The following is a 25,697-nucleotide window of genomic DNA, read 5'->3' as shown; positions in this document are numbered from 1 at the left end:
TTTGTCTTTTTGAGGCAGGGTCTTGCTATGCAGTTCAGGCTGTCCTTGAGCTCACTTTGTAGCCCAGGCTGGTCTTGAACTCGCAATGATCCTCCTGCCTCAGCCTCCCAAGTGCTGGGATTACAGGCGTGCGCCACCACGGCCAGCCCTTATCCTCTCCTTTCTTGCACATTAAAGATATTTGCTAGTGAGCTAAGTTTTGTATGTTTATAACTCTTTATTTTCCAGTCTTAATCACTTTTAATGGAAAATTCATGATTAATTAGCAAGAAGTGGGGGCGAGTATGAAGACATTTATAATCATGGCGGAACAGAATGCCTTTTGAGACTATTGTTGAAAGGATTGATGGAAGAAGTTGAAGATGATGTTTAACTGTAACACCTTCTTACTTGATAGATTTGATCACTGGAGGAGGGTAGAGAAAAGTATTAATATCATTCATTCACTTATACATTCATTAACAAATGCTTACTAGCACTTACTGAGTGCCAGGCATTGGAGATACAGTTGTCAGTACCATTGTGGACTTTCTAGCCTAGTGCAGTAGATCAGGAATATAAAAACTGTGAGTTGGGCTATGGGTTCCTGGCTTGTTCTGAGGTTTTAATTTGCCTGGGTTATTACCTCACATACAAAATACTTTTTTGTGTTTTATATCAACCTTACTGTTACTCATAATTAAATTAATTATAATCCTTTTGAAAAACAGTACTAATGATAAAAATTTATTTTTTTCTTTTATAGCAAAATCCAGTGAGTTCATTTTCCTTGAGCTGAACAGTCCCATTTCACAAAGGGATGAATTGAGACTGAAAGATATTATGTTGGAAATAAGTACGGCCAGTGGAGAACTAGAGCTTTCTTACCCATTGTCTTGGGTTCAAGCATTCCCTTTGTTTCAGAACCTTTCTTCAAAAGAAAGTTCTTTTATTCATTATTACTGTGCTTCAACTTGTTCTTTTCCTCCTGCTACTGAAGAAATGAAGATGAAATCAGTATCTCAGGTTAGCACATGTCTAATATAATCGACAGGGGTAGAAGGGTAAAAATAAAGGGTATACATTTTTTTACTTGTATTAGGTTGATTTCACAGTGTTGTGTTTTGTCAAAAGGACATGGGAACCAGCCTGAAAGAACTCTCCATGCCAGAGCTGGAAATTTTGTTCAACAAAATCAATAATGGTAGTGTGGCATTCAAGGATAGTTATAATATTTTTATATACAATATAATTTGTAATACAAATATTATAATTATCCCTTAAAAAGATGTGGTATTTTTATACAGTGGAGTATTACTCAACTATAAAAAAGATAAACTTGAGGCTTTTATAGGTAAATGGGTGCAGCTAGAGACCATACTCATAAATGAAACAAATTGAACCCACATGTGTAAGCATCATATTGTCTCCCTAGGATAAGAACCTGAAAGAATAAATAAAACCTAAAGCATACAATAGATAGGATGAAAGCGAAAGAAATTGCTCAAAGGAAGGAACAACTGGGATGAGGGGAAGCAGAAAAAGAAAGAAAGAAGGGAATATATGTATATATAGAGAGAAGGATAGCTGGGATAACTGTATTGCTGATGTCTAATGGTTTATTGAAAGGAACAGTTAATGCTTAATTTTTTCTGACCAATTTGGCATACGTATATCTGGTAATCTGAACAACTAATTTGAAGTTAATATGCAATATAACAACCGTTGGTGAATTCCTGTGATCTTGTGTCTTGAAATTATTGTTTCTAATGTTTTTTTGTTTTTATTTTTTATACTCTGTAATGGTTTGATCAATCTTGCGTTCTTACATCTGGTAATCTGAGCACCTCATTGAAAATAACAATATGTAATATAACAGCCACTGTTAATTCCTCTCATTTTGTTCTGAAACCCTGTGTCATTTTTATTGTTTTTGCTTGTTTTGTTTTTGTCTATGTTGTTGGTATTTTGCTACTGTTCTTTTTAAAATTCTCTTTAAAATAGAAAAAAATTAAAAATATTATAACTATCTTTGAATCTGTACTGATAGAAATAGGTAACATAGTTAATGAATGATAAATGGTACATAGCTACAATTTTTTCTTACAAAGACTCTAGTTAATAAATAAAAAAGCAATAAGGGAAATACAACTATACATAGTTTTTATAGGGGCTGGGGATTTAGCTCAGCGGCACAGCGCCTGCCTGGCAAGCGCAAGGTCATGAGTTCGGTTCCCGGTACCGGAAAAAAAACAAAAAAACAAAAAAGCAAAATATAGTTTTTATACTTATGATTATCACAGGCAAGGTCTCCTGATGGATGCTAAATTTAATGGATGGAAATTTAAGGAGAAATATGATATATGCATAATCTCAAAGTCCTTTGCCCAGAATATTTATTGATAATAAAAAAGGGACGGGGCGTGGTGGTGCACACCTATAATTCCAGCACTTGGGAGACAGAGGCAGGAGGATCATTGTGAGTTCAAGGCCAGCCTGGGCTGCATAGTGAGTTCAAGGCCAGCTGGAACTGCAGAGACCCTGTCTCAAAAAACAAAAAAGGAAAGAAATAACCTGGCAATGGGGAAACCTGATGCATCACCTTAACCAAATGAGCAAAGTTGACACCATACTGACACACCCTCGACATTCCCTGAGAAGGGTACCTCATCTTTGGGATGATGTAACCCCAGTCCAATCAAGAAAAATGAGACAAACCCAGTTGTAAAATAACTGAACAGTACTCTTCTGAAGTGTATCAAGGTTTTCAAAGACAAGAAAAGACTGAGGAATTGTAAGATCCTATACAAAAAAATATATTTGTGGGAAACTAGTGAAGTCATAATATAGTCTGTAGTGTAGTTAATATTATCATACCAGTGTTAATTTCTTAGTTTTGACAATTACACTGTGGTTATATGTGATGTTAATATTAGAATAATCCGGGTGAAGGTTTTCATTTTTGCAGCATTCTGTAAATCTAAATTATTTTGAAGGAATAATTTAAAGTCATGTTTATTTTCATAGAAGATTGATAATATACATATAGCTTATATCTGCCAAATATTTCTAGAAAGAAACATTTTTATTAAGTAGCTATGACATACACATAGATTATTTGTGGACATAAATACATGTACAGGTATAGTATAAGGCTCATCTTTTATCCAAAAGGCCCATAGAAGGCCACATTAGTGTAGGACCAGGTGTAAGACTTCATTCACCATTTTCTTTCTTTGTAAATAATGTAAGTAATTTTTGCTTAATTATATTGTATATAAAAATTTGTGTCTTTTCCATTTAACACTAGAATATGAATTTATGACACAAACCAAGCCTCTCTAAATTTTGTTTTATTCTGTTATTTACCACCTATTTTGATTATTTGAATTAGAGTTGTCAAATTCTTCTTTAAATGTAGATCTCATATCTGGAAGTACCGTTTCAAATTAAACTTACCATTTTATAATATACAATATATTTGATGACAAATATTGTTTAATTTGGTTGTATTTTTAATATTTTTTAATATTATAAAAGTTTGTATTTTTATAGCATGCTTTATATTTAGATTATTATTTTTGAAGCCAGGCATAGTAGCGCATGCCTATAGTACTAGCACTCAGGAGGCTGAGGCAGGAGGATCACTGTGAGTTCAAGGCCAGCCTGGGTTGCACAGTGAGTTCGAGGCCAGCCTGAACTATACAGTGAGACCCTGTCTCAAGCAACAAACAAACAAAGAAACGAACATTATTATTTTTGTCAGCTGTCTCTCAACCCTGCAAGCCATGAATGAAAGCAGAAATAAAATTTTTAATCCCTGAAAGGAAATTTTGGTGCCATTATATTCAAATTTATCTTTAAATCGTTTTGAAATAAAATTTACATAATTATGTTGTTGCACAGAAATATTATGTTCTATATTTGAATAGTAAATTCAAGTACTTTAAAATATTAAGATTTGGAGAAATCTTTAAAAACTTAATTTAACCATAATTATATATCCTAATGTACTCATAATGCAATGCAACTGAATGTAATAATTCTTATTTCAGCTCAGTTGTACGCTTTAAATTACTTATGCTCTGTGTTAACTGTGATGCAGTATGAGTGAAGTCCTAGTGAAAGGGAAAAAGTTACAAAATAGCAGAACAACAGTACAAACAGTGCAGTTATAATGTTTTCCTTCCTTTTTTTTAAAATAAAAAGCAATTTAAAAAATTTTAAAAAGGAGAAGAAGTTAGTATGATCGTGGTTATGTATTTTAAGGATGCTGTTCTTTGTGGTTCCCTTTCAGCCCTCCAGTGCAGATGCGGCCAAACCTACTTATACCTTCCTGCAGAAGCAGAGCAGTGGCTGCTACTCACTGTCCATCACGTCCAACCCGGACGAGGAGTGGCGGGAAGTCAGGCCTGCGGGGCCTGTGCAGAAGTACGCACTGTGCCGTGCCCTTTGTAACTGGGAGACAGATTAGTAGCTTTACTCTCCGTGCTGATCGCTTCCCGGCCTTCTGGCTAAGATCAAGTGTATTCACTGTGTTTTTAGATAGTTCTGAGTTTCACTTTCATGCTCATGGTTAATAATGGAGACAAACATTTTGTTTTTGTTTTTTGATTTTTCAAATGATCTTCCTATGTGGTTCAGGCTGTGTAGCCCAGGCTGGTCTTGAACTTCCTGTGATTCTCCTGCCTCAGCCTTCCTGGTGCTGGGATTATGGGGATGGATCACCACACCTGACTTAAAAAAAAAAAAATGATGAGGAAATTAAAACTTAATAAGAAAACAGTAGATGTCAACTAATTTTATGCCAGTAAGATAAAAATGACAACCAAAATTTCATATTTGGTAAGATAGATGAAAATATTTCCTGAAAATATTTGAATGTCAGTTTATGGCTTTGAAGAGGGTGCATTCCACATTTGAATATATGATAGGAGAAATGAATTTGATTGCTAAAGTGGATCTCAATTTTATGCTTTGGAGTTTATTAGAAGTTCCTTTCAAGGAGTTGCTTCTTTGTATTTCATTTCTTATGTCTTCTCGTGGCGTAAGGCAAATTGGAATTCTCTCTTGTTTTAAGCAGCTGAAAGCTTAGTACAGGAGTACAGCCAGCAGGATAGGCACTGTCAAATTAGCCTTTAGAATGTTCCATTTTAGCCAGCATGGTGGCGCACGCCCGTAATCCCCGCACTCAGGCTGAGGCAGGCGGATCACTGCGAGTTCGAGGCCAGCCTGGGCTACGTAGCCTGAACCACATCGCAGGATCCTGTCTCAAAAGACGAAAAAAAAAAAAGGATTTTCCATTTTCTTGTTGGATTTAAGTGCCGTGAGACCAGGATTAGGTCAGCTGTGGATGATGCCCAGCTTCTTGAGCTTTCCTGGTGTGTGAAGAACATACTGTATTTTTATTGTTACTACATCTGCCCACCAGATACCCCCGACTGTTCCAGAACACAGCCTGAAATGCATAGCTGATCTTATTTCTAAGCTTTAAGGGGAGTGCCAGAAAAACGCCTATGAGTTGTCATCTGTGCTCTGATAACTTTCTGGTTGTGACCTAAATGTCCTTTTCCTTTCTGCTTTCTTTAATTTTACACACCAGGCGCTTTCTCATGAAAAATCTGCCTCGCTGGTGCTGTGTTATTCCTTCATTGAGCAGCTGTGCACGACCAGAAAGCAAGCACAATGTGCTGGATTCTCTGATTGGAAGGGAATTAATCTTGGGGATTTAACGTTAGAATTAGAGAAATGTATATCAGTGTTGAAAGTTTAAAATTGTGCAGAAGAGACACACTCTGGGTGGGATTAGAACTGTAAGATAAAGTGTACTGATAGATACACAGAGACTACTGCTGACACCACAGTCTGTAAGACTGGCTCACACTGGGGTGACTGGGCCGGAAGTGATGGTGTGCAGTAAGCGTACCTTCGTAGCTTTTGAAAATGAAGAGAAATACAACTGTGTATGTCCCGTCAAGTATTTTTTTACCCTACAGATTTTAGTCATGGAGAATACAAGTTATTGTTTCATATAAGAAATTTCTTGGATGCTGGAATGTTCACTACTAACATACTTTCACTTTGTTTTTCCTTTTTTAAAGGTTGATTGTTTATCCCCCACCTCCTACAAAGGGGGGGCTGGGAGTGACTAATGAAGACCTGGAGTGTTTGGAGGAAGGGGAGTTTCTCAATGATGTAATCATTGATTTTTACCTGAAGTATGTGTAATGATAAGTTATCTCACTTCTCTCACACGTTTTACTGTGAAACTTTTCAATGTCTGAGTTATTTTACCTTTAGTTGGAGTAACTTCCCAAGGTTTCAGATACGGACAATTCTTTTGTCAACTAGAATTTTACTAAAACTTAACTAACTCAATTTCAACTCTTTCTTTGCATCTCATAGATACTGTGTATGTCAGAAGAGCTCCTGTTTTTTGTTTGTTCTACTTTCTGCCTGTTGGTTTTTGTGCCTCTTTGACCACTGCATTGTTATGGTAAAGCAAGTAGTTATAGTCATACTTAGCACTCAACTACTTTGACAGTAGTCAGATTTAGTGTTGAATTTTGATCTGAAAATTTTGTCCTGGGCTTTGTTGTGTGTTTGGTACTCAACACACAAGCTAGAACTTGCTGGTTTTCATTACCTGAAGACTCACTGCCCTTTCTGGCCAAAACAGTCTGTTTGGTTCTAGAAGGTTGTGCCTTCCAGAGCCAGATAACAGGCTCGGAGGCGCTACCCCACTGCTACACAGCACCGTGGGAGCTGCGGTGGGGCAGCTCTATTCGGTTACCTGTTGCATCTTTAAGCACTGTAAAAGTTAGCTGCCATTTTAAAAATCCACATCAAAATTCAATTTTTAAAAGTTTGTTGAATAGGAGAAGATGAAGGAATAGATATGAAAGAGTTTATAAGCTTTTAAAATGAAAGGCTTAATTTTGTACTGTATCCCTAGACCTAAGTTTCTAACACTTAATTGAGATATCTCCTAATTATTTTGCAGATCTTTCCCAAGCCAAATGTACTATTATCCTACCTAAGCTTTGTTGTTTTACTAATACACTAATTTTATTCCGGTCATAAAGGCTCAGAATCTCCCATTATCCCGTAGATTTACAGAAACTGCAGATATTAGTCTCTTGAAATTCAATGTAGTTCTTTTTTATATCTTCCATGTCTCTTTTTTGAGCATATGGAATATAGTTACCATAACGGTTTTAATATCCATTTCTTCTTATTGTGTCTAACATCTATCTCAATTCTGGGTAGGCTTCAATTGACTGATTTTTCTCTTCTATTATAAGTCATCTATATATATATATATATATATATATATATATATATATATATATATATTTACTTCTTTGGATGTCTGGTAATTTTTTTATTAGGTGTTAGTATTTTTCAGGTTATATTAAGTATGCTTTAATTTTGTTCTGGGACACAGGCCAGTTAGTTGTTTGGACACAGTTTAATGCTTTTAAGTGTCTTATTAAGATTTGTTAATAAGACCGACAGATTAATTCCCACTGTGGGGAAGTACTAAGTACTTCTGAGTACTCTAGCTGATGTCTTAGGATTTACGAAGTTTCTAGTCTGACTATCTGTGGATTTTGGGTTCCATCACCCCTCATCACTTTGGGTAGTTCTTTCCCCGGCCCGTGTACTTTCTTCACACACATGCAGTGTTTCGTGCTCTACTAAGTATTTGACGAAGGCTCTCTGTAGGTCCGAAGTTCTCTTTCTGCTCAGCTCTTGCCAGTGTTACGGTTATCAAACTCGCTACTCAGTTTTTTTTTTAACAACCAATTGCAAAGTCATTTTGAAACCTGTATAAACTATTAAGAAAACTCCCTCGTTAAGAGGTGTTTACTCACTAAATTACTTAATTATAAAGTTATTGAAGAATTGTTTTAGTATTAACATAGAGTAATGTATTAGAGATTCATCACGATTAAATTACTAAAATTTTTTAGATTTGTGTGGGAACCCTATAGTTTCAGTCTTAGATTTATTTGTGGGATTATTTGATGCTTTACTTGTATCTTCACTTACTTGAATTGTGAGTTCAATTTGTCCCTGCCCTTTTTTATGTCTTTAGTGTTGAGGCGGTGTTTGGTACATATTAGAAATTTGATAAATATTTGCTAGTTAAATGAATGAATGAGTAGACAATTTCTGCTTTAAATAATCTCGATGGGAAATACAGTAAGTAAAGAACAAACTCAAAGCTGAAATTACAGAAAATGCATGTTTGCTTTGAATCTAATCGTATGTAACAGTGATTTCCAGAACATGTAAGGAAAAGCCAGGTAAAACTTAATACTAACTTACTGTTGTGGGCTTGCTGCTTTATAGGTATCTTATATTGGAGAAGGCATCAGATGAACTTGTTGAACGAAGTCACATTTTCAGTAGCTTTTTCTATAAATGCTTGACAAGAAAGGAAAATAATTTAACAGAAGATAATCCAGATCTTTCGTAAGTCATTGTCTGATGTACCTAAGTTTTAAGAGAAAATAACAGAAAAGACAAAATGTACTATTTTGGTGCTCCTCGTAGAGTGCAGTGTTACCACTTGTGCAGGTCCTGGGTCTCCTTGCTGTGGAGCCTGTGCTGTCCTTTCCTTGTTCTGCTTCCTGCGACAGGGAGGCCGACTCGTGCAGCCTGCATGTCCAGTTGCATGTCTTACATGGTACTAAAAGGAGGGCAAAGATTTAAAAAGCCAGGCTGTTTTTTCCCTCTTCTTTTTGCCTTGAGCCATGTTTTTTTCTGAGCCTGTGTTTCCTCTGATTCTGTTTCTAACTGGATAGACCAGCTAGACTTGCAGTTTTCATCTGCGGGTACCTTTACTGTAGCACTTCCCTACTTTCTTCATCTTTGATTGCTTCACTGCCGTTTTGTTTTGTTTTGTTTTGCTTTGTACTTTTTCTTCCACCGCTGTAGTCCACATACATTGTATTCTATCTGTTAACAAAAATTCAGAGTACGTTTTGTTTTCCTGTTTAGGTCCTTGCTGACATACTACTATTTAATTAAATGGATGTAACATTATATGAAATACCACATTTGTTTGTACAGTTTAGGTGAATTTCTGCCCAAGTATATTTGAGTAATATGAGCAGCTGTGGAGAAGTATCTAGGGATAGGTGAAAGGAGGAAGTGATTTCTTAGTCATAACTCAGGTACTTCCTGCAGCATAGTGATTTTCACCCCTTTGCCGTGTCCACAGTTGGTTTTGTAATCCTTTAAGTAGGCGCCTAAGCAATTTATATTTTTAAAAAAGCTAAAATAAACGTCTGTCTGCAGTTTACAAGGTATACCTATGTACATTATTTCATTTTTTCCTCTTATAACAGTGATTTTTGGTACTCAGGGCATAGAAATTATATCTTACTTCTTTATTTAGGTACCGGGAGTTGAACTCAGGACCTTGCGCTTGCCAGGCAGGCGCTGTACCACTGAGCTATATCCCCGGCCCCTCTTGTTTTTTTAGACAAGGACGTGGACTAATAAAGTTTAAATAATTTTGCTATAGGCAGACACCTAGCGAGTGATATAACTGGATGATATGTAAATCCTTGTCATTTAATCGCTGATATTTTCAGTGTATCTTGGAAATTCACCTGCTATCGCCCTGGCAGCATACCCTGATCTAAATACTGTAAACTCTTACCTTTTCTTAGAGAGAGACAGACAGACATACAGACAGACACATAGGCAGACTGACAATTTAAAAATATTCCTGATAATATAAGGGGAAGATTTATTAAATAAATTTGCTATTTAAGATTTTTGGTATTTATAATGAGATGCCACAGAGAATTTATAATGAGAAACAGAAAATAAATAAGCAAACAAATATCACAGTTACAGAGGTGGTGTAGTGAACTGAGAGAGAGGCAGGATTTTCTGTTTCTCACCATAAGGTCTGAGGAGTCAGGTTCTTCATCTTTCTTGTCTCCACTGTATCCCTAGTGCCGTACTCAGTGTTTGGAACATGCTAGGGACTCAGAATACAAGATTGTAACTGACCTTCGTCTGCATTCATTTGCTGGTATGTCAGTGGGGAGATTATCTGTTGTTGAACACTGAGAACTTTTAAGATACGTTTGTGTGTACCTGTGTATGTTTTGTTTTTTGAGACCGGGTCTTGCTATGTAGTTCAGGCTGGCCCTGACCTCATTGTGTGGCCCAGGCTGGCCTCGAACTTGCAGCGACCGTCCTGACTCGTGGGATAACAGGCGTGACCACCACACCTGGTGAGAATTGTTAAGGCGTTTAATTGAGGGCTTTATACTGAGTCAAGAACTGAGAAAGGGATGTGTTGTGGGCCTCGTATTCTCTGTCTTCCCTGCACCACTCTCTGTCTCACATATTACAAATAAGATCATCACCAGACAGGGTGTGAGAAGGTTGCCCAAGGTGAGGTAGGAAACCTGACCCCCAGTGAACATACCGTGGGATCACAGGTTCCCTGACTGCTCCTGTGGAAGAAGAATTTTCAGGGTGTGTAAGAACCATGGAAAAGGCTTATTAGGCAGGATTTAAGTATATTCTCAAGAATGGAGTGCAGACACAGAACTGAGGCACCTCATTTCCTGGAATGGGGAGCATTCATGCTTCTCCTGACGGGTGGGAACCCCGAGTAGCCCACCCCCAGAAGTGTAATGGCCCACAGTGCAGGTGTGCGCCCACTTGCTTTGTTCCGTTGTTCTTGAAAAGGTAATTTAAACATCCTTTGGATTGTCTCAACCTGTTCCTTTATTTTAGGGTGAGGTTTCTGCCCTTTACTTTCTCAGTTAAGCCAGTTTATGGGCTTTCAGTATTCCTGCGGGATTTTGAGGGTGCTGTGTCTGGAAGGGAAGGAACCTAAATTTCACCGAGGAAATGATGTGCATCTCCTTGGGTAATTCAGCAGAGGCCCAGGAGTTGCAGTCTTCTTAAAAGTACAATTTTTAGTTACACTTTCCTTGTCTCTTTTTTACCTGTCTCTTGTTTCCTCTATCCTACATCAAGATTAGCGTAATAAGGAAGCCTACCAACCACTCACATAATAAAAGAAACAAAACAAAGTATCTGTCCTTAAGATTCTTGAATAGAACATAAGTGCATAGTCTATGCAGTCATTGAAAGTAGTTGTGTGGGTCATTCTAAAAGGTGATAATTCAGTAAGCTTTTGACTTTTGATTGTGTGTAATGGTCTTTCATAGGTTATCCAAACTCCGTCACATCTTTTTTCGCTCATTCTGCATTTCTTACCTCTCATGTTTACCCCTTGTAGCTTTAGTCAGACACTGTTCAGATGAACAAGGATGGGGCAGAGACATTTGTTTCCTATATTGCTTGGTATATATGAACTTAATTGTTTGTTTTCTTTCCTGCATATAAAGATTCCTTTTAAGGCACTGAGCCAGAAGTTACATGCTACCTCCTTTATGCCCCTGTTAAATGTCATTATCCTAAATCTTTTTTTTTTTTAAATATCTGAACTTAGTTTGATATAATTTCCCTGATGTATGTAAACTATTGTGTGTGTGTGTGTGTGTGTATTCTCTCTGTTCCAGGTAGCTGTTTGCAGTTCTTGAACATAGTTCCTTTGTAATCCTTATAACAGTTATAGTCCTTTGTTGATTTTTCTGCCTTCATTATATTATAAATTATTCTAAGGCAGTGTAGAAATTTTTGTTGAAGAAATAAGATGAAGATGGAATGGGTAGTGGGTACACTTAGCCTTGTCCGATTGTTTCTTTGTGTTTGAAGGGAGATGAGTTTCCTAAAATCTTAAGAAAAACACACTCAGGAAGCTGAGGTAGGAGAGTTTTGAGGCCAAACTAGTCTGCACTACGTCATGAGTTGCAGGCCAGCCTGGATTATACAGTGATACTCTGTCTCAAAACAAAACAACCCCCTCAAAAACAACAACAGCAGCAGCAACAAGAAACAATTAAAAAATAACTCAGAAAAAAGAAGCATTTTTTCTCCTCCTTAAGGTGTAGCACCTACTTCATCAGAGATACTATATTGGTCAGTGGAGCTATGCAGAATAAATAGATAGAGATAAGTTTATCCTTAGTTGCCGAGCCACTTTGGAATCTAAAGAGATTTAGTAAATTTGTCTTTATTCTGTTTTATTATTGTTTTTAGTGATCAAGTTTAATAATAGCTATGAGTTAATAAAAGGATCTATTTTCTAATGTGATAAATTATGTATTTTGAAGATAGTTAACTAAACCTAGTATTTTCAGTATACAAAAAGGGCTTTTGAAATTCTTATCTTAAATTTTAAACTTTTTATAAGTCGTCTACCTTTCATATTTCCAGAATGGCGCAAAGAAGGCATAAAAGAGTGAGAACATGGACTCGTCACATAAACATTTTTAATAAAGATTACATCTTTGTACCTGTAAATGAGTCGTGAGTATTTTTGGTTATTTAAAAACAAATGGAGAGAGTTTAGAAGAAATAATTCTTGTATTTTTAGGCTAACAGTCAGTACCAAGTATGGGTACATAAATCCCAGGCATGATTTTTAAGTTTGTATGAAAATCATTGAAATAGTTATTTATCTTGGAATTTAGTTGGTGATGTTTATATTGTAAATAGAGTGAAGAAAATAAAATGAAAATCAGTAGAAGACTCATGACTGCAACACTCACTTTTTTTAATTCAAGAAAGAATTTTCTAAATTAAAAATACAGAAGATTTAGGATGAATCTTCAAATATGTAAGAGAACAATTTATGAAAGTGATATTGGCTGGGTGTGGTGGCACATGCCTGTAATTCCAGCACTTGAGGTGCTGAGGCAGGAGGATCTCTGTGAGTTCAAGGCCAGCCTGACCTGCATAGTGAGACCTTGTCCCAAAAAGACCCTGCCCCCGCAAAAAAAATCAATCAATCTGTCTCTCTGTCTATCTTCTGTCTACTTATCTATCTACATAATATTTTGTTTTTCCTTTTCCCTTCCTTCCTTTCCCCATTCTCCATCACAGTTTTTCTTTTTTTTGGATAGTTTCTTCCCTATGTCTAATATCTGTTATACAATTTGGATCTTATTTATTCGGTTTCTCACACTAGGGAGACAATACAGCATTTGCATAGGCGGGTCTGGTTTATTTCACTTATGAGTGTGGTCTCAATTTGCATCCTTTTACCTGTGTAAGTTTCCAGTTTGTCCTTCTTTATGGCCGAGTAGTATTCTAATATATAAAAAAGCCCACATCTTTTTTATCCAGTCCTTGGTTGATTGGCATTTGGGTTGCTTCCAAGGTTTAGTTATTACAAATTGCTGCTGTAAACATCGGTGCATATATATTGCTGTGGTATGATGTTTTTAAAACTGGGAAAATACCCAGCAGTAGAATTGCTGGGTTAAATGGGACCTCTAAACCCAAGATTTAATAACCTAATTCAGTAGTGTGGCTGGATACAAAGTCAGAACTCAGAAATCAGTAGCATTCCTGTACACAAGGAACAAACTTATAGAGAGTCTCACAAACTACAGTACTCTGAAAAAGGAGATCAACGAAGATACCAGAAAATGGGAAGATATCCCTGGTCCATGGATAAGAAGAACCAACATAGTTAAATGGCCATACTCCCAAAACTGTTCTGAAGATTTAATATAATCCCAGTCAAAACGCCATTAGTACACCTCACAGAATTAGAGAAATTCCTAAAATTCATTTGGAACCAAAAGAGACCTAGAATAGCAAAAGCAGTTCTGGGCAACAAAGTCAAGGCAGGAGGCATCACAATCATTTACTGGAAATTATACTGCACAGCTACTGTGATAAAATCAACATAGTCCTGGCAACACGTAGGCCTGAGGGTCAGTGGAACAGAGTAGAAGATGCAGATGTAACTCCAAACACACTCAGCCACCTTATCTTTGACAAAGGGGGCCAAACATGTTCCCTGGAAGAAAAATAGTGTCTTTGATAAATGGTGCTGGAAAAACTGGCTTTCCACATGCCAAAGACTGAAACTAGACCCATGTCTATCACCATGCACTAAACTAAATTCAAAATAGATCAAAGATCTAAGTATTAAGACAGAAACACAAAATTTATGGGAAGAGAAAATAGGTTGAAATCTTGAAGACCTAAATGTAGGCAGAGACTTCATGAACAAAACCAAGACCCTATGGGAAATACTACAAAGAATCAACATATGGGATCTCCCCTTATTAAAAAGCTTTTGGCTCGGTACCAGAGAAAAACCAAAAAAAAAAAAGCTTTTGGACAACAAAAGAAATAGCTGTTTAGTTTAGAACATGTGCTCTACATTATATCAGATATTGTAACAGATGTCTTCAGAGTAAGTTTGTCATAGTCTACTTTCTCAGATGCAGCTCTAGAGCATATTCTATAATACTTAGATTTTTGCATGTTATTAAGATTTTTTTTCCAACAGGTCTCACTGGTATCTTGCAGTAATTTGTTTTCCATGGTTAGAAGAAGCTGTGTATGAAGATTTTCCAGAAACTATATCCCAGCAGTCTCAACAAGACATTAAAACAATAGGTGATATTGTTAAAGCGGAAGGTATTTTTAATAACAAAGACAATAATAAAATGGTTATGGGCAGTAGTATGGGGTTAAAAGTAATCTAGTTATATATTATTAAACTTACTGGAAGGGAGAATAAAAAATGAAATTTTCACGAAACCTAGTCTTAGGTATAGACAAAATATTGTTCTTAAATTATATTGTTGATATCAAGTTTTATTATAGAGTTTTCAAAGAAAAGTTTTGCTAACATGATTAAGAATTCGTGCCATAGATCTTGATATCTCATTTTTTTTCTTAATATGATTTAATGTATTTCTTATACATTAGTAATTCAGAGATAATATAGGATTTCTTATACTTTCATGATTTTTCTTATAACTCTAAAATATTAAACAAGCCTACTTTGAAAAAAATATAAAAATTGTTTTATAACTATGGTCTAAGTAGCAAGCACAATTGCTAATAGCCATTTCCATTAATACTGCCCAAAACCTAGGGGAAAGAGAGAAAAGCTGATAGAACAACTGATTATTTTCAATTTTCTCTGGTTCTTTTCAGCTTCAGAAGTGTACTTACGCAAACTACATGGTTATAGAAGAACCATTACTAGGCAAATTAACTATCTTCCATGCTAAAATAGGAGACATTTGAAAATTGCCGTATAAAAATTGGCCCTGCTAACTGGCATTTCAGGTTCTGGCCCAGGAGCTTATGTGCTGTCTCATATGAGCAAACCGTCTTCAGTTTTAGTGACTGATTATAACATCAATCATGAAAGAAATTAAATGGATTGCTGTACATATTGCTGTACATATAAGTCACAGTTTAAGCTTATATAAGTTATCTGCGTTAAACCTCAATAAAACTTCATAATTGCTTCATTGTTTCTAATTCCTGTCAGACCATGATCTACATGCTATGTCAACACTACCTTCAAATGCAGAGGATTCCCAAGTAAGTGTGTTCTGTACAGATGTGGAAGAAGGAGAACTCGTAATATTAGATATAAATATGGCATAGATAAGCAGACTGGGATGGATATTAGTGACTCATAATTAAATTGCGCTGTTTTATGATTCATTGACAATTTTTGGGAAAGCGAAGAGACGTTACCAGTTTTATTATATTTGTTTAGCTTGCTTTAATTTCCTCTTTCAGAAGTTCAGTGTGTACATTAGAAAAATAAAGGTCCAAAAAAACCAAAAAGAATTGGGAGGCTGAGGCAGGAGGCTTGTTGAGAGTTTGAGACCAGCCTGGGCTACAAAGTGAGCTCAAGGCCGGCCTGAACTGCTAGTAAGACCCTGTCTCTCAAAAAGACAAAAAAAAAAAAAGAGAAAGTCTGCCTTAAAGAAGTCTGAGTTTGATCCATTGTTTGCTCAAATTTATGAACAAGAACATCAGCCAAAAATACAGTTTCCTGTCCCTTTACCTTATTACAGATTAATATTCTACTTCATGTACTTCCAAGGGAAGAAATGTATCTCTAATGACATGAATTCTGTTAGAAAATAAATATTGTGAGACAGGTCAGATTATCTTGTTCGTCATTGTTTGAGGTGTTACATAGATAGAGGTCTAGTTCCAGATGGTTTTTGCAGGCCATGTTAAGGCTCCATAACTACTTGAGACTCATGTAAAAGTATATATACTACTATCTTACCAGTATAAGGAAATAAATCAATGAATTCTTAAAAACTGAAGTTAGGTTACTTCAGCTGATAAAAATAAGTCTTACTTGAAATTTTAATTTTAAAGTTGTTTGAAAAATTTTAAGGAGTAACTGAATATCAGTATATTTTAGTTTTAATTGAAAGTCATAAAAATTTATGTTAATTTCAGAATACCGAGATGAGTATGTCAGTTCCAAAGAAAATGTGTAAAAGGTAAGCATGTGCCGCATAATATAGTTTTCATGCATTTCACTACACTTATTACAAGTATGTACATCTTTCTTTCTTTGCTTTTCATAGGCCTTGTATTCTCATACTAGACTCCTTGAAAGCTGCTTCTGTACAAAATACAGTTCAGAATTTACGAGAGTAAGTGATAACAATTTTAACATCATTCTGTTATCTAAAGTCTCAGTAATTTTGAAACTATCTTAAGAATTACTGAAAATGCTATATCAAGAGTTGTGTTTTAGGGATTTTTTTTTGGTACCAGGAATCAAACTCAGGACCTTGCACTTGCCAGGCAGGCGCTTATACCACTGAGCTATATCCCTGGCCTGAAGAGTTGTATTTTAATATGTACTTAAATGAAGCCTACAGATCTAATCAGTAGAGAATATCTTCTATTATGCATTAATATTCAAATATTAATATTTCTCAGGGATTACATCAAGCATAAATTTAGAAATTGTATTCATAATTGAACAAAGTCCATAATTTTACAAAGGAGCATTGCAAATATAAGTGATTATCAAAACTATTGCTGGGAGGTTGCATTATTTTCATTACAATAGCATTGTGCCGGTTCATATGAATGTATTTTGTAATTAAAGGCCAGTCTTTGGGAATTCAGTTGGAGGCAACACATCTAGCAGTGTTTTTCTACCCTTGTGAAAGTATTGCATACTGATAGGTTCCTACTCAAGTCGCTTCTTATTTCAGATATTTAGAGGTAGAATGGGAAGTTAAGCGAAAAACTCATCGTGAATTCAGCAAAACAAACATGGTGGACCTGTGCCCTAAAGTTCCGAAACAGGATAACAGCAGTGATTGTGGAGTGTATTTACTGCAATATGTGGAAAGCTTCTTCAAGGTGTGTGAAGATGTGTTTTTTCATTCATAGTTATCCGCATGCAGTGACAAATTTCTGGCCAATTAGATTTTCAGAGAATTGGAGGGAATGAGAGAGGAGAGTAGGGTAGGTCCAATATTTAAAGAGGATTTCCCCCAGCTAAAAAACCCATTTATTTAAAAAGCTCAGGGCTGTAGCTAGGAAAATACAGTGACAAACATGGCTGTTATTTTCTGGCTTACAGAAATTTCATAGGAGCTGTGACAATATAAAGACAAAAACCTATATGCAAAGAATCACTCTTTCCCTTTGAACTATCATTGCATTAGTTCAGAAATTACAGTATTATTTGTAATACAGGTAAAAGAGGAGGGAGTTTGTGGCCAAGAGCCTGCTTAGAGAATACTTACGGGTACTTTCAAAGCATGAGGATTGTAGCAGGCAGTTACAACTTTTTTGGTGTCTTTAATATTAGGAAGGAGTGCTACTATGTAGTAAAAGATGGTACACATTGATAAAAACCGTTAAACACCTGCTGGGTTTTCCCATCTTTTGTTTTCCACACCGGGACTTCATCACAGAATGATGATTCTGGTTCTCTAAAACTCGTTGCAAATGGATTTGATTTTGTGTTTGGAATATTCAGTGTGCCTTGTTACATGATATATTCTCCCATTGTTATGTGATTTTATAACTACAAGATGAAGTACCATATAAAATTTCTGGGATAGAAGTTTAAAAATCTAAATCTTGTGTTTCTCAAATTTGTGCACTAATACAAGGCTTAGGTTAAAAGAAATACATCTGGGGAAGACCACTAAACACCCATGGATCTTGTAATCTTAGCAAAAAATCGTATTAATTCTAATGAAAATACTAGGCAGTAGATCTCCACTGACCATTTGCTCCTAGAATCAGTCAGTGGATTTGAACCTTATGTCCTTGGGCTCTTAATTCCTTCTTCAATATGTAAATCCTCACAGTTGGCTTCTTATAATTTCATTACACTTATAAACATACTGTAAGGTAGATTTTTTTTTTTTTTAGAAATTTTTAAAATGTAAACCCAGAGAAATGTCTTTACATTTGCAACTTGTATTTTCCTGGTTAAGCTTAACATAATGGAAAATGTAGCCGTTCTTGAAGCAGTTAAATGGTTATTTCTTACAGTTTTGTGGAACATTTTATTTTATTTTATTTTTTTTGCATTTTGAGACAAGGTCTTGCTATGTAGCCCAGGCTGACCTTGAACTCTTGGTGATCCTTTTGCCCCAGCCACCTGAGTGCTGGGATTACAGGTGTGTGCCCCAACATAGTTTATTTCTTACACCTAAAGAAGAACCTTTTGTGTACTTTTCTATTCTTTTTTCTGAAATTCTTTATCACCAGGGCTTTTTCTTTGTTTTACTAGTTTAAAAAAATGTTAACATTTTGGGAAAAATGGTGTTTAGATCAACCTGACTTCTGGGTTATGCTGAGTCATTCTTTATTAACCAGTTCTGTTTATGGTAACTCTTAAGTGTGCACTGCAATAGAACAAATATCCTACTGTAGAGTGGTGGTGAACCCGGGGCACATGTGCTGCCGTGGGCATGCAGAACCCTCTCTTTCAGCACATGAGCCAGGACACCGCACCACTACCCCAGCGACCAGCTGGGTAACAGTGCCCGTAGGGGCAGAGTGTGTGATAAATACGTGGGTTTTGGTTCGGCTCTTTGCAGTTTGGGCATTTAACTCTAAAAGGTTCTCCATCACTGGTGTGTAATTTTGATATTCAACAGTTCGCAATTTAGTGGAAGTGTTCTAAAATTGATAGGGATGATGGTTGTACAACTCTTGATAAACTAAAATTCTGTGGAATACTTCAGGGGAATTGTATGTCATGCAAATTAAATCTCAATAAAGCTGTTTTTAAAAAGTTAACAGTCTTTCTTGCATAAGTGAAATTAAAACAAATTTGAAATCCCACTGTTACAGTGATTTCATTTTTTTTTTTCTTTAGGATCCTATTGTTAACTTTGAACTTCCAATTCACTTGGAGAAATGGTTTCCTCGTCATGTAATAAAGACCAAACGGGAAGACATTCGAGAGCTCATTTTGAAACTTCATTTACAGCAACAGAAGGGCAGCAGTAGCTAGTTAATCTGCACAAACATGACACAGATGTTCTCTAAGATTACTGGAAAGCCGCTTACCGGCGTTTGTGTTAGCGCACCGAGAAGAAAATAACTTCCAGTAGTTTTATAAATCATTGAACGTTATTTAAAACATATAAAATATGTTATTAGAATTGTTGGACTCTCATAGATAGAGTGGGAATGGGGATGATATAGATAGAGATTAAAATTTCATAAATATTTGATATTTTTCTGAGTAAATATGCTTGGATTATGCACTAGCATACGTAATGTGGGAACGTGTTTGTAGGTAATCAACTCTGTGATCTTCACTTCCACATGACTGGGTGTTGATGGGGGCCAAGTCCTCCCTGGTGCCAGCCCCAGTGCTTGTCAGATTTGTTGACAAGTCTTATCAATATTGTAATTCTATTCTTTGCAGCTCAAGCATGCAGTATAAATACTGTGTATTTTTTTAAAAAGAAATTTAGTATCAAGGCTTCAGAAAATGCCATTTACGGCATCCCTTCTGTATAGTGTAAAAAAGGCATTCATAATCTTAGGAAGATGATAATTCACTTTCAAAGTGCAGCTTATTCTCTACTGCTAAATCAAGTTACTTTGCTTTAATTTCTTTTGTTGTATGTGGGGATCTGAGAATTTAGCTAATTTGTTCAGGGTAAAATTTGGAACAAAAATATCTGTCTGAAATAAGTTTTTAAAAATTATATCTGTAGTTCAGTTTAGTTTATTTGGGGGATTGCTGTATAAATATTCACTCCTACAGTATCCCAGAACGTATGTACACAGTTTCTGTAAGTATAGATGTCCTCATAATTTTAACACAAAGAATACTTCCAAAGTTCTATTTATTAATTATTAGAACCAAATATATAATTTTGTTACTGTTTACCCAGTATTCATCTGCAAAGCTAGATTGTTCTCATTTCTTTTATATTGTAGTTTTTAGAGCCCTATGATACCCCTTACGGTTCTTAAACCTATGGCGCTTAATATTTTATTAAATATTCAGGTAGCAGTTCTACTGAATTCATGTGATCATGGTGTTATTATATATGATTAAAAAATTTAGAACCTTCTGATATCAGGAATATTTTGAGGGAGACATGATCATATTGTATTTTCTCAGCTAAGAACGTTTTCTAAGAATATTACTTTAATGTGTTTTAAACATCTCTTAGATTTATTGTAACTATGTAAAGCACTGAAGCAAAAGCAATTTAAGATAAAACTAAATGTCTGAACATCTGATTTTAGAAGCTGAACTGAGGCTGTCACGTAAGCCTCGTGCCCTTAGCTTCTGTTAACCATGTCACCATCTGTATGTTACTACGGATGTCTCTGTGCGGGGGATCTCACGTGAAGGAGGCGGTAACTGCACTTCATTCCCGGTTTGTGTGGGCTTTGGGGTGGGGACTTGCGTAGGTGACGGTTAAGTTCTTTTGTACGTGTTACTTGGGGAAGCAGGTATGTGAAGCAGCTTGTGATTTCTTAACTTTTCTGTTCGTATGTTTTTCAAAGATACCGCTGTCCTTTATTATGTTTTGGAAATTGTTTAAAACTCATTTTCCTAAATTCATGTGAAAATAATGCTTTGAGAATATCAACATTTTATATTAAACATATTTCCAGTTCATGATATTGAGGTGTGATTTTTTTCCCTAAGAAACATGAGCCATTGTTAAAATTAATTTCTAATTGTATGACACCTTTCTGTATACCATATAACTGATACTTAAATTAATTTTTCTTCCTTCTTTAACAAACATGTAGTTAACTCGTTTATCATTTTGGGTCCAGGAGATTCCCTAATCAGATAAGAAAATTGCTTCAAAAATACAAAATGCTCCAACATCCGAAACTTTCTAAGCATCAGCGAGTGGAAAAATGCCACATCTAACCTCCTGTCACGGGGCACAGTCAGCGCACAGGATGCATCATGTGTAAGGTGTACTTGAAATATGAGTGAATTCCTTATGTTCAGGCGTGGGACTCAGCCCCGAGATATCTCATTACATATTTGCAAATATTCCGAAGTCCAGAAGTTGAGTGGTGGCGCACGCCTGTAAGCTCAGCACTCAGGAAGCAGAGGCCAGAGGATCGCTGCGATTTTGAGGTCAGCCTGGGCTATAAAGTGAGTTCAAGGCCAGCCTGAACTGCATAGTGAGACCTTGTCCCAAAAAACCAAAAAACAACAGAATTTGATACACCTCTGGTTCCAGAATTTCAGAGAAGGTGTGCTCAACTGTATTTACTATTAGCCAGCGTCTTGTTAGGCACAACACGTGAACTTGTCTTCTGAAAAGAATAGGCTTTCATTCCTGAGTCCTTTGTGAAGGAACAAACAACTTTAGTGTTCGTGTAAGAACAGAGTTTCTTTGGGAACACGGGGGAACTCGAGAGGTGGAGAGGGGAGGGGAGAAGGGACGTAGAGAATGCTTCTGTGAAAGAACATGGAAAAAGTTGTCAGTGACCAGACAAGTGTTTGTACAGAAGGTAATGTTCTTACACATTGCAGTAATTTTATTGAAAGGTGTATCTTTTAGTACCAAATATAATGGTAGTTGGTTTAGTTACCTCTGCGAACTCAAAATATTGAAATATATCAGCCGTTGGTAAAACTGAAGTTACCCACAAACCATGCTTTACAGAAAGTTAAAGGTAGAATACACTGTGGTTCTTTGATTTATTTTTTGATGCTTATTTATCGGTAAGATTGGTCATACCCATTCTGAGTAGACTCAGGCTTCAGGCTGTGCTGAGCGGCTGTTACAGCACTGAGGATACATTTTCCTTTCCTTACACTCATCGGCTCACAGGGAGAATCCCAGACACTCCCTCAGCGATCTTGGAATCATGGCAGTGTCTGCTTGCTTTTCCTAAGACACAGTATGGAAATTCGTGAAAGTATATTCTACTCCTTTAGGGAAAAAATGGAGTAGAAGCAATGGCAGTTTTATAGAAACAGTCCGTAGTGAAACCTTCTGGAGTGCTTTATCTAGCCGGAATTTAGGGTGAAGCAGGTTTTCAGAATGATAATTGATTTAGCAGAATATATTTTATAAATAGAGCTAGACTAAGGAGGTAGATTCTGTATAAAAATTTTTATTGTCAATACAAGCATCTGTTTTTTAGAAGAAATATTAAAGATAGCTCAAGAATATGACAAACTTATTAGTTCTGTATTTTGGCTTAATACAAAATGTCTTTAAATGTAATTCCCATATAGCAGTAACATTCCCATCTCTAAGTTATCTATTACTTGCACGTGGGTGCCAAGAAACCATTACGTTTTCTAGAATGTAACCCTCACTATACCTTAAAAAGTGCATGTGTAAGATGTTGGTTTTGATGTAAAGCGCATAATTTAAAACATTTAAATTAAGTAGGTTACCATTTTCAGTATCACCTAAATATACTTTAATCCAATATAGAAAGGTAGGTTAATGTTAGAAATGAAGATTCACCTTTTCAGGCTTGTATTGTTTTACCTTTATGGCTTCAGCTTTACAGATGAATTAAAATCTAAACAATCCTGCTAAAGCATTAGATTAGGCAGTTTTCCCAAGTTGGAGAACAGCTTACTCAGTTGTGATGTTTTGAGGCTTCATAAATTAAATCCATGATAACATTATGGGAGCTATAGTTCAGTGCCGAGGAGAAAGTCTTCAAAGAAACATTTTCGCTGCTGCAGTAGTACCATTCATGTAAAGAACAAAACCCCAGCTTATCAAAAGTTCGTGTGAGTACTACTGGGTCCTGTAAGGAAATCTTTCATACCTGTGTTTCATAGTCGTATACAGATGTGTTAAATGTTAGCATTTAGTTTTGAGTATGATATAAATTGTTACTGTAAGTTTATCATAAATTTCGATGGCAAAAACATACAGAATACATCCAGTGACTGAATTTACATTTCATTGTCCCTCCCTCCCCTCCCCCGCCAGTACCGGGAATCGAACTCACAACCTCGCGCTTGCCAGGCAGGCGCTGTGCCGCTGAGCTAAAACCCCAGCCCTGAATTTACATTTCGATGAAATTACTTTCTAGTGTTCCAGTTGCTATAGCAGTGTGTTGAGACAGATTTACAATTTTCTGAAACCCAGCAGAGATTATCTGCTCTGTATTACTTTTTTCTCTAGGTATAATATTGAAATTCATAATGATTCTATTTGTAAGTTAATAGTCTCAAGTTAGTTCTTATGTGGATCAAACTTTTGGTCCAGTTATAACTTCCAGTGAGCTGGAGGTTGGGGCTTCATATAGCAAAACTGGCAATTAAAAAGCCACTACTTCAGGGCTACTTTAAAAATTCAAGTTATTAAAAAGGCTGTTATTTTATAAGCTGCTAATTTAATGAGATGGTTAATGTACCTATCCTTTGACTGTGACTTTGATGAAGTGTAATATTTCTTAAAATCAGATAATTTCTCTTTTTATACCAGGAGCAAAAAGAGGTCCAGATTTATCATACAGAGCCCATCCTGGTTTCTTTTTTTTTTTTTTTTTGGTTTTTCTCCGGTACCGGGAACCGAACTCACGACCGTGCACTTGCCAGGCAGGCGCTTTGCCGCTGAGCTAAATCCCCAGCCCCAATCCTGGTTTCATTCCAGGCACTATTCCATCTCATTTTTCCGTTGACCTCTACTTTTTAGTTACACGAAATTTTCATTCATGCTTTAAGTACTTTTCTCTGTAGTCTCTCGTCACTGATCTTTTCCGGGAACTTGACATTTATGCTCATGGCAGGTTGTAAGACACGGTTCTGTGATTATGGGGCCTCATCTGCTCTGGCCTGCACTGTCCCGCTGAAACCGACTGCATTCCCTTTGGGGACTGGGGAAATCAGTCATTGTTCCTATAAAAACTACACATGAAGCCGGGCGTGGTGGCGCACGCCTGTAATCCCAGCACTGGGGAGGCTGAGGCAGGAGGATCACTGGAGTTTGAGACCAGCCTGGGCTACAAAGTGAGCTCAAGGCCGTCTTGAACTGCATAATGAGACCCTGTCTCAAAAAGACAAAACAAAAGAAACAAAAACTCCAGATGAAGATAAACCTTATTTGAAATTATCATGATTACAGCAGTGTGCTGTCTTCGTCAAAGAAAACGTGGAGCCAGGTTGTGAACGTTGTCAGTGTGCTCATCATTGTCGAAGCCAAGGACAGCTGTGTGGAGTTGGTGTGACACTGTCCTCACACCTGCAGGCCTCTGCACACGTTGGTCCCTTTTCCTACCCCAATTTAAACTCTTGATTTACCACCCACACCTGTGCAAACATCCTCTCTTCCGGGTGACAATCTGTATGTACTTCTTTAATCACTTCTATTCTGTTATTTCTATACACACCTAGCTCTGTATGTGATAAGCTCCTCAGACACTGGAATATATTGCATTTCTTGTACTTAATACAAGGAATGTAGTAGCTGCTAGTAAGCACTCAATAAATGATCTTCAGCTGATTTGGAATTGGGTATGGGTGAAACAATCTAGTACTGGTTATCTTCAAAGAACAGAATTTTATGTTTAGTTTCTCATATGCTTATGGACATTTCTTGATACATAGCAATGTTCAAGGACCATGATGTGATATTTTGAAATATCTTCTAAAAAGAATCCCCTCGGGCCAGGGGTATAGCTCAGTGGTACAGCACCTGCCTGGCAAGCGTAAGGCCGTGAGTTCGATTCCCAGTACCAAAAAAAGAACGAAAGAAAGATTACCCCTAAATGAAAACGAACAATATTTTTCTGAGTGATTAATTATTCCAGAGATAATCTCTTTCATCTATAGGTAAAAATACAAAAATTTGGTAAGACTTTCAAGGTATTCCATAATGTACAGCGACTAACTTTTTGAGCCTTCATTCTTTATTTACCATATGCTTTTATTTACTCTAGCAGATACTTTAAAATTTTTGTATAAAAGGTATGCTTTTATACCTTAATTGATCATGATCCGAAATTTCTTTACTTTTTAATTTTTTTATGTTTGGTGGTCCTAGGGATTAAATTTTGGGCCTTCACTCTGATCTACATGTCCGATCTTTGTTTTTTATTTTGACGTGGGGTCTTGCTGAGTGGCTACATTGCCCACGTTGGGCTTGAACTTGAAATCCTCTTGCCTCCGTCCCCGAGAGTGCTGGAATTACAAGTGTGCGCCATCACCCCGGCTTCTTTAGGAAAAAAATTGAATCTGTCCTGGTCACCACTACCAGCACCACAGCCCCACTGACTGAGATTCCGACCAGGCCGCTCCAGTCAGCTGAGATACATCTTTCCTAATAAATCCCCTTTACTTTTACAGTTGGAGTTAAATTTGCTTC

General features: G+C 36.5%; 1 protein-coding gene across 7 annotated transcripts in view; it reads left to right on the top strand.

The window, feature by feature from the left end:
* Window positions 1–21,013, top strand: part of Senp7 (SUMO1/sentrin specific peptidase 7) — a 166,774-nt gene extending 145,761 nt beyond the window's left edge. For 5 of the 7 annotated variants that reach the window (XM_013515200.1, XM_013515202.1, XM_013515198.1 and 2 more), the window contains 11 exons: window positions 746–1,005; window positions 4,277–4,410; window positions 6,081–6,197; window positions 8,338–8,460; window positions 12,304–12,396; window positions 14,396–14,526; window positions 15,395–15,447; window positions 16,333–16,376; window positions 16,464–16,532; window positions 17,106–17,256; window positions 19,238–21,013. In XM_013515200.1, the coding sequence (XP_013370654.1) occupies window positions 746–1,005; window positions 4,277–4,410; window positions 6,081–6,197; window positions 8,338–8,460; window positions 12,304–12,396; window positions 14,396–14,526; window positions 15,395–15,447; window positions 16,333–16,376; window positions 16,464–16,532; window positions 17,106–17,256; window positions 19,238–19,375 (1,313 nt within the window). In that variant the 3' untranslated portion in view covers window positions 19,376–21,013. The remainder of the gene's footprint in view (window positions 1–745; window positions 1,006–4,276; window positions 4,411–6,080; window positions 6,198–8,337; window positions 8,461–12,303; window positions 12,397–14,395; window positions 14,527–15,394; window positions 15,448–16,332; window positions 16,377–16,463; window positions 16,533–17,105; window positions 17,257–19,237) is intronic. The other 2 variants (XM_013515203.1, XM_005386320.1) reach the window with 1 other exon arrangement.
* The last annotated feature ends 4,684 nt before the right edge of the window (window positions 21,014–25,697 follow it).

The sequence above is a fragment of the Chinchilla lanigera genome, unplaced genomic scaffold (assembly GCF_000276665.1).
Source record: "Chinchilla lanigera isolate Chin_1 unplaced genomic scaffold, ChiLan1.0 scaffold00026, whole genome shotgun sequence".
In the NCBI taxonomy this organism is placed as follows: Eukaryota; Metazoa; Chordata; class Mammalia; order Rodentia; family Chinchillidae; genus Chinchilla; species Chinchilla lanigera.
The sequence above is the reverse complement of the archived record's forward strand: the minus strand, read 5'-3'. Positions and strand labels throughout refer to the sequence as shown.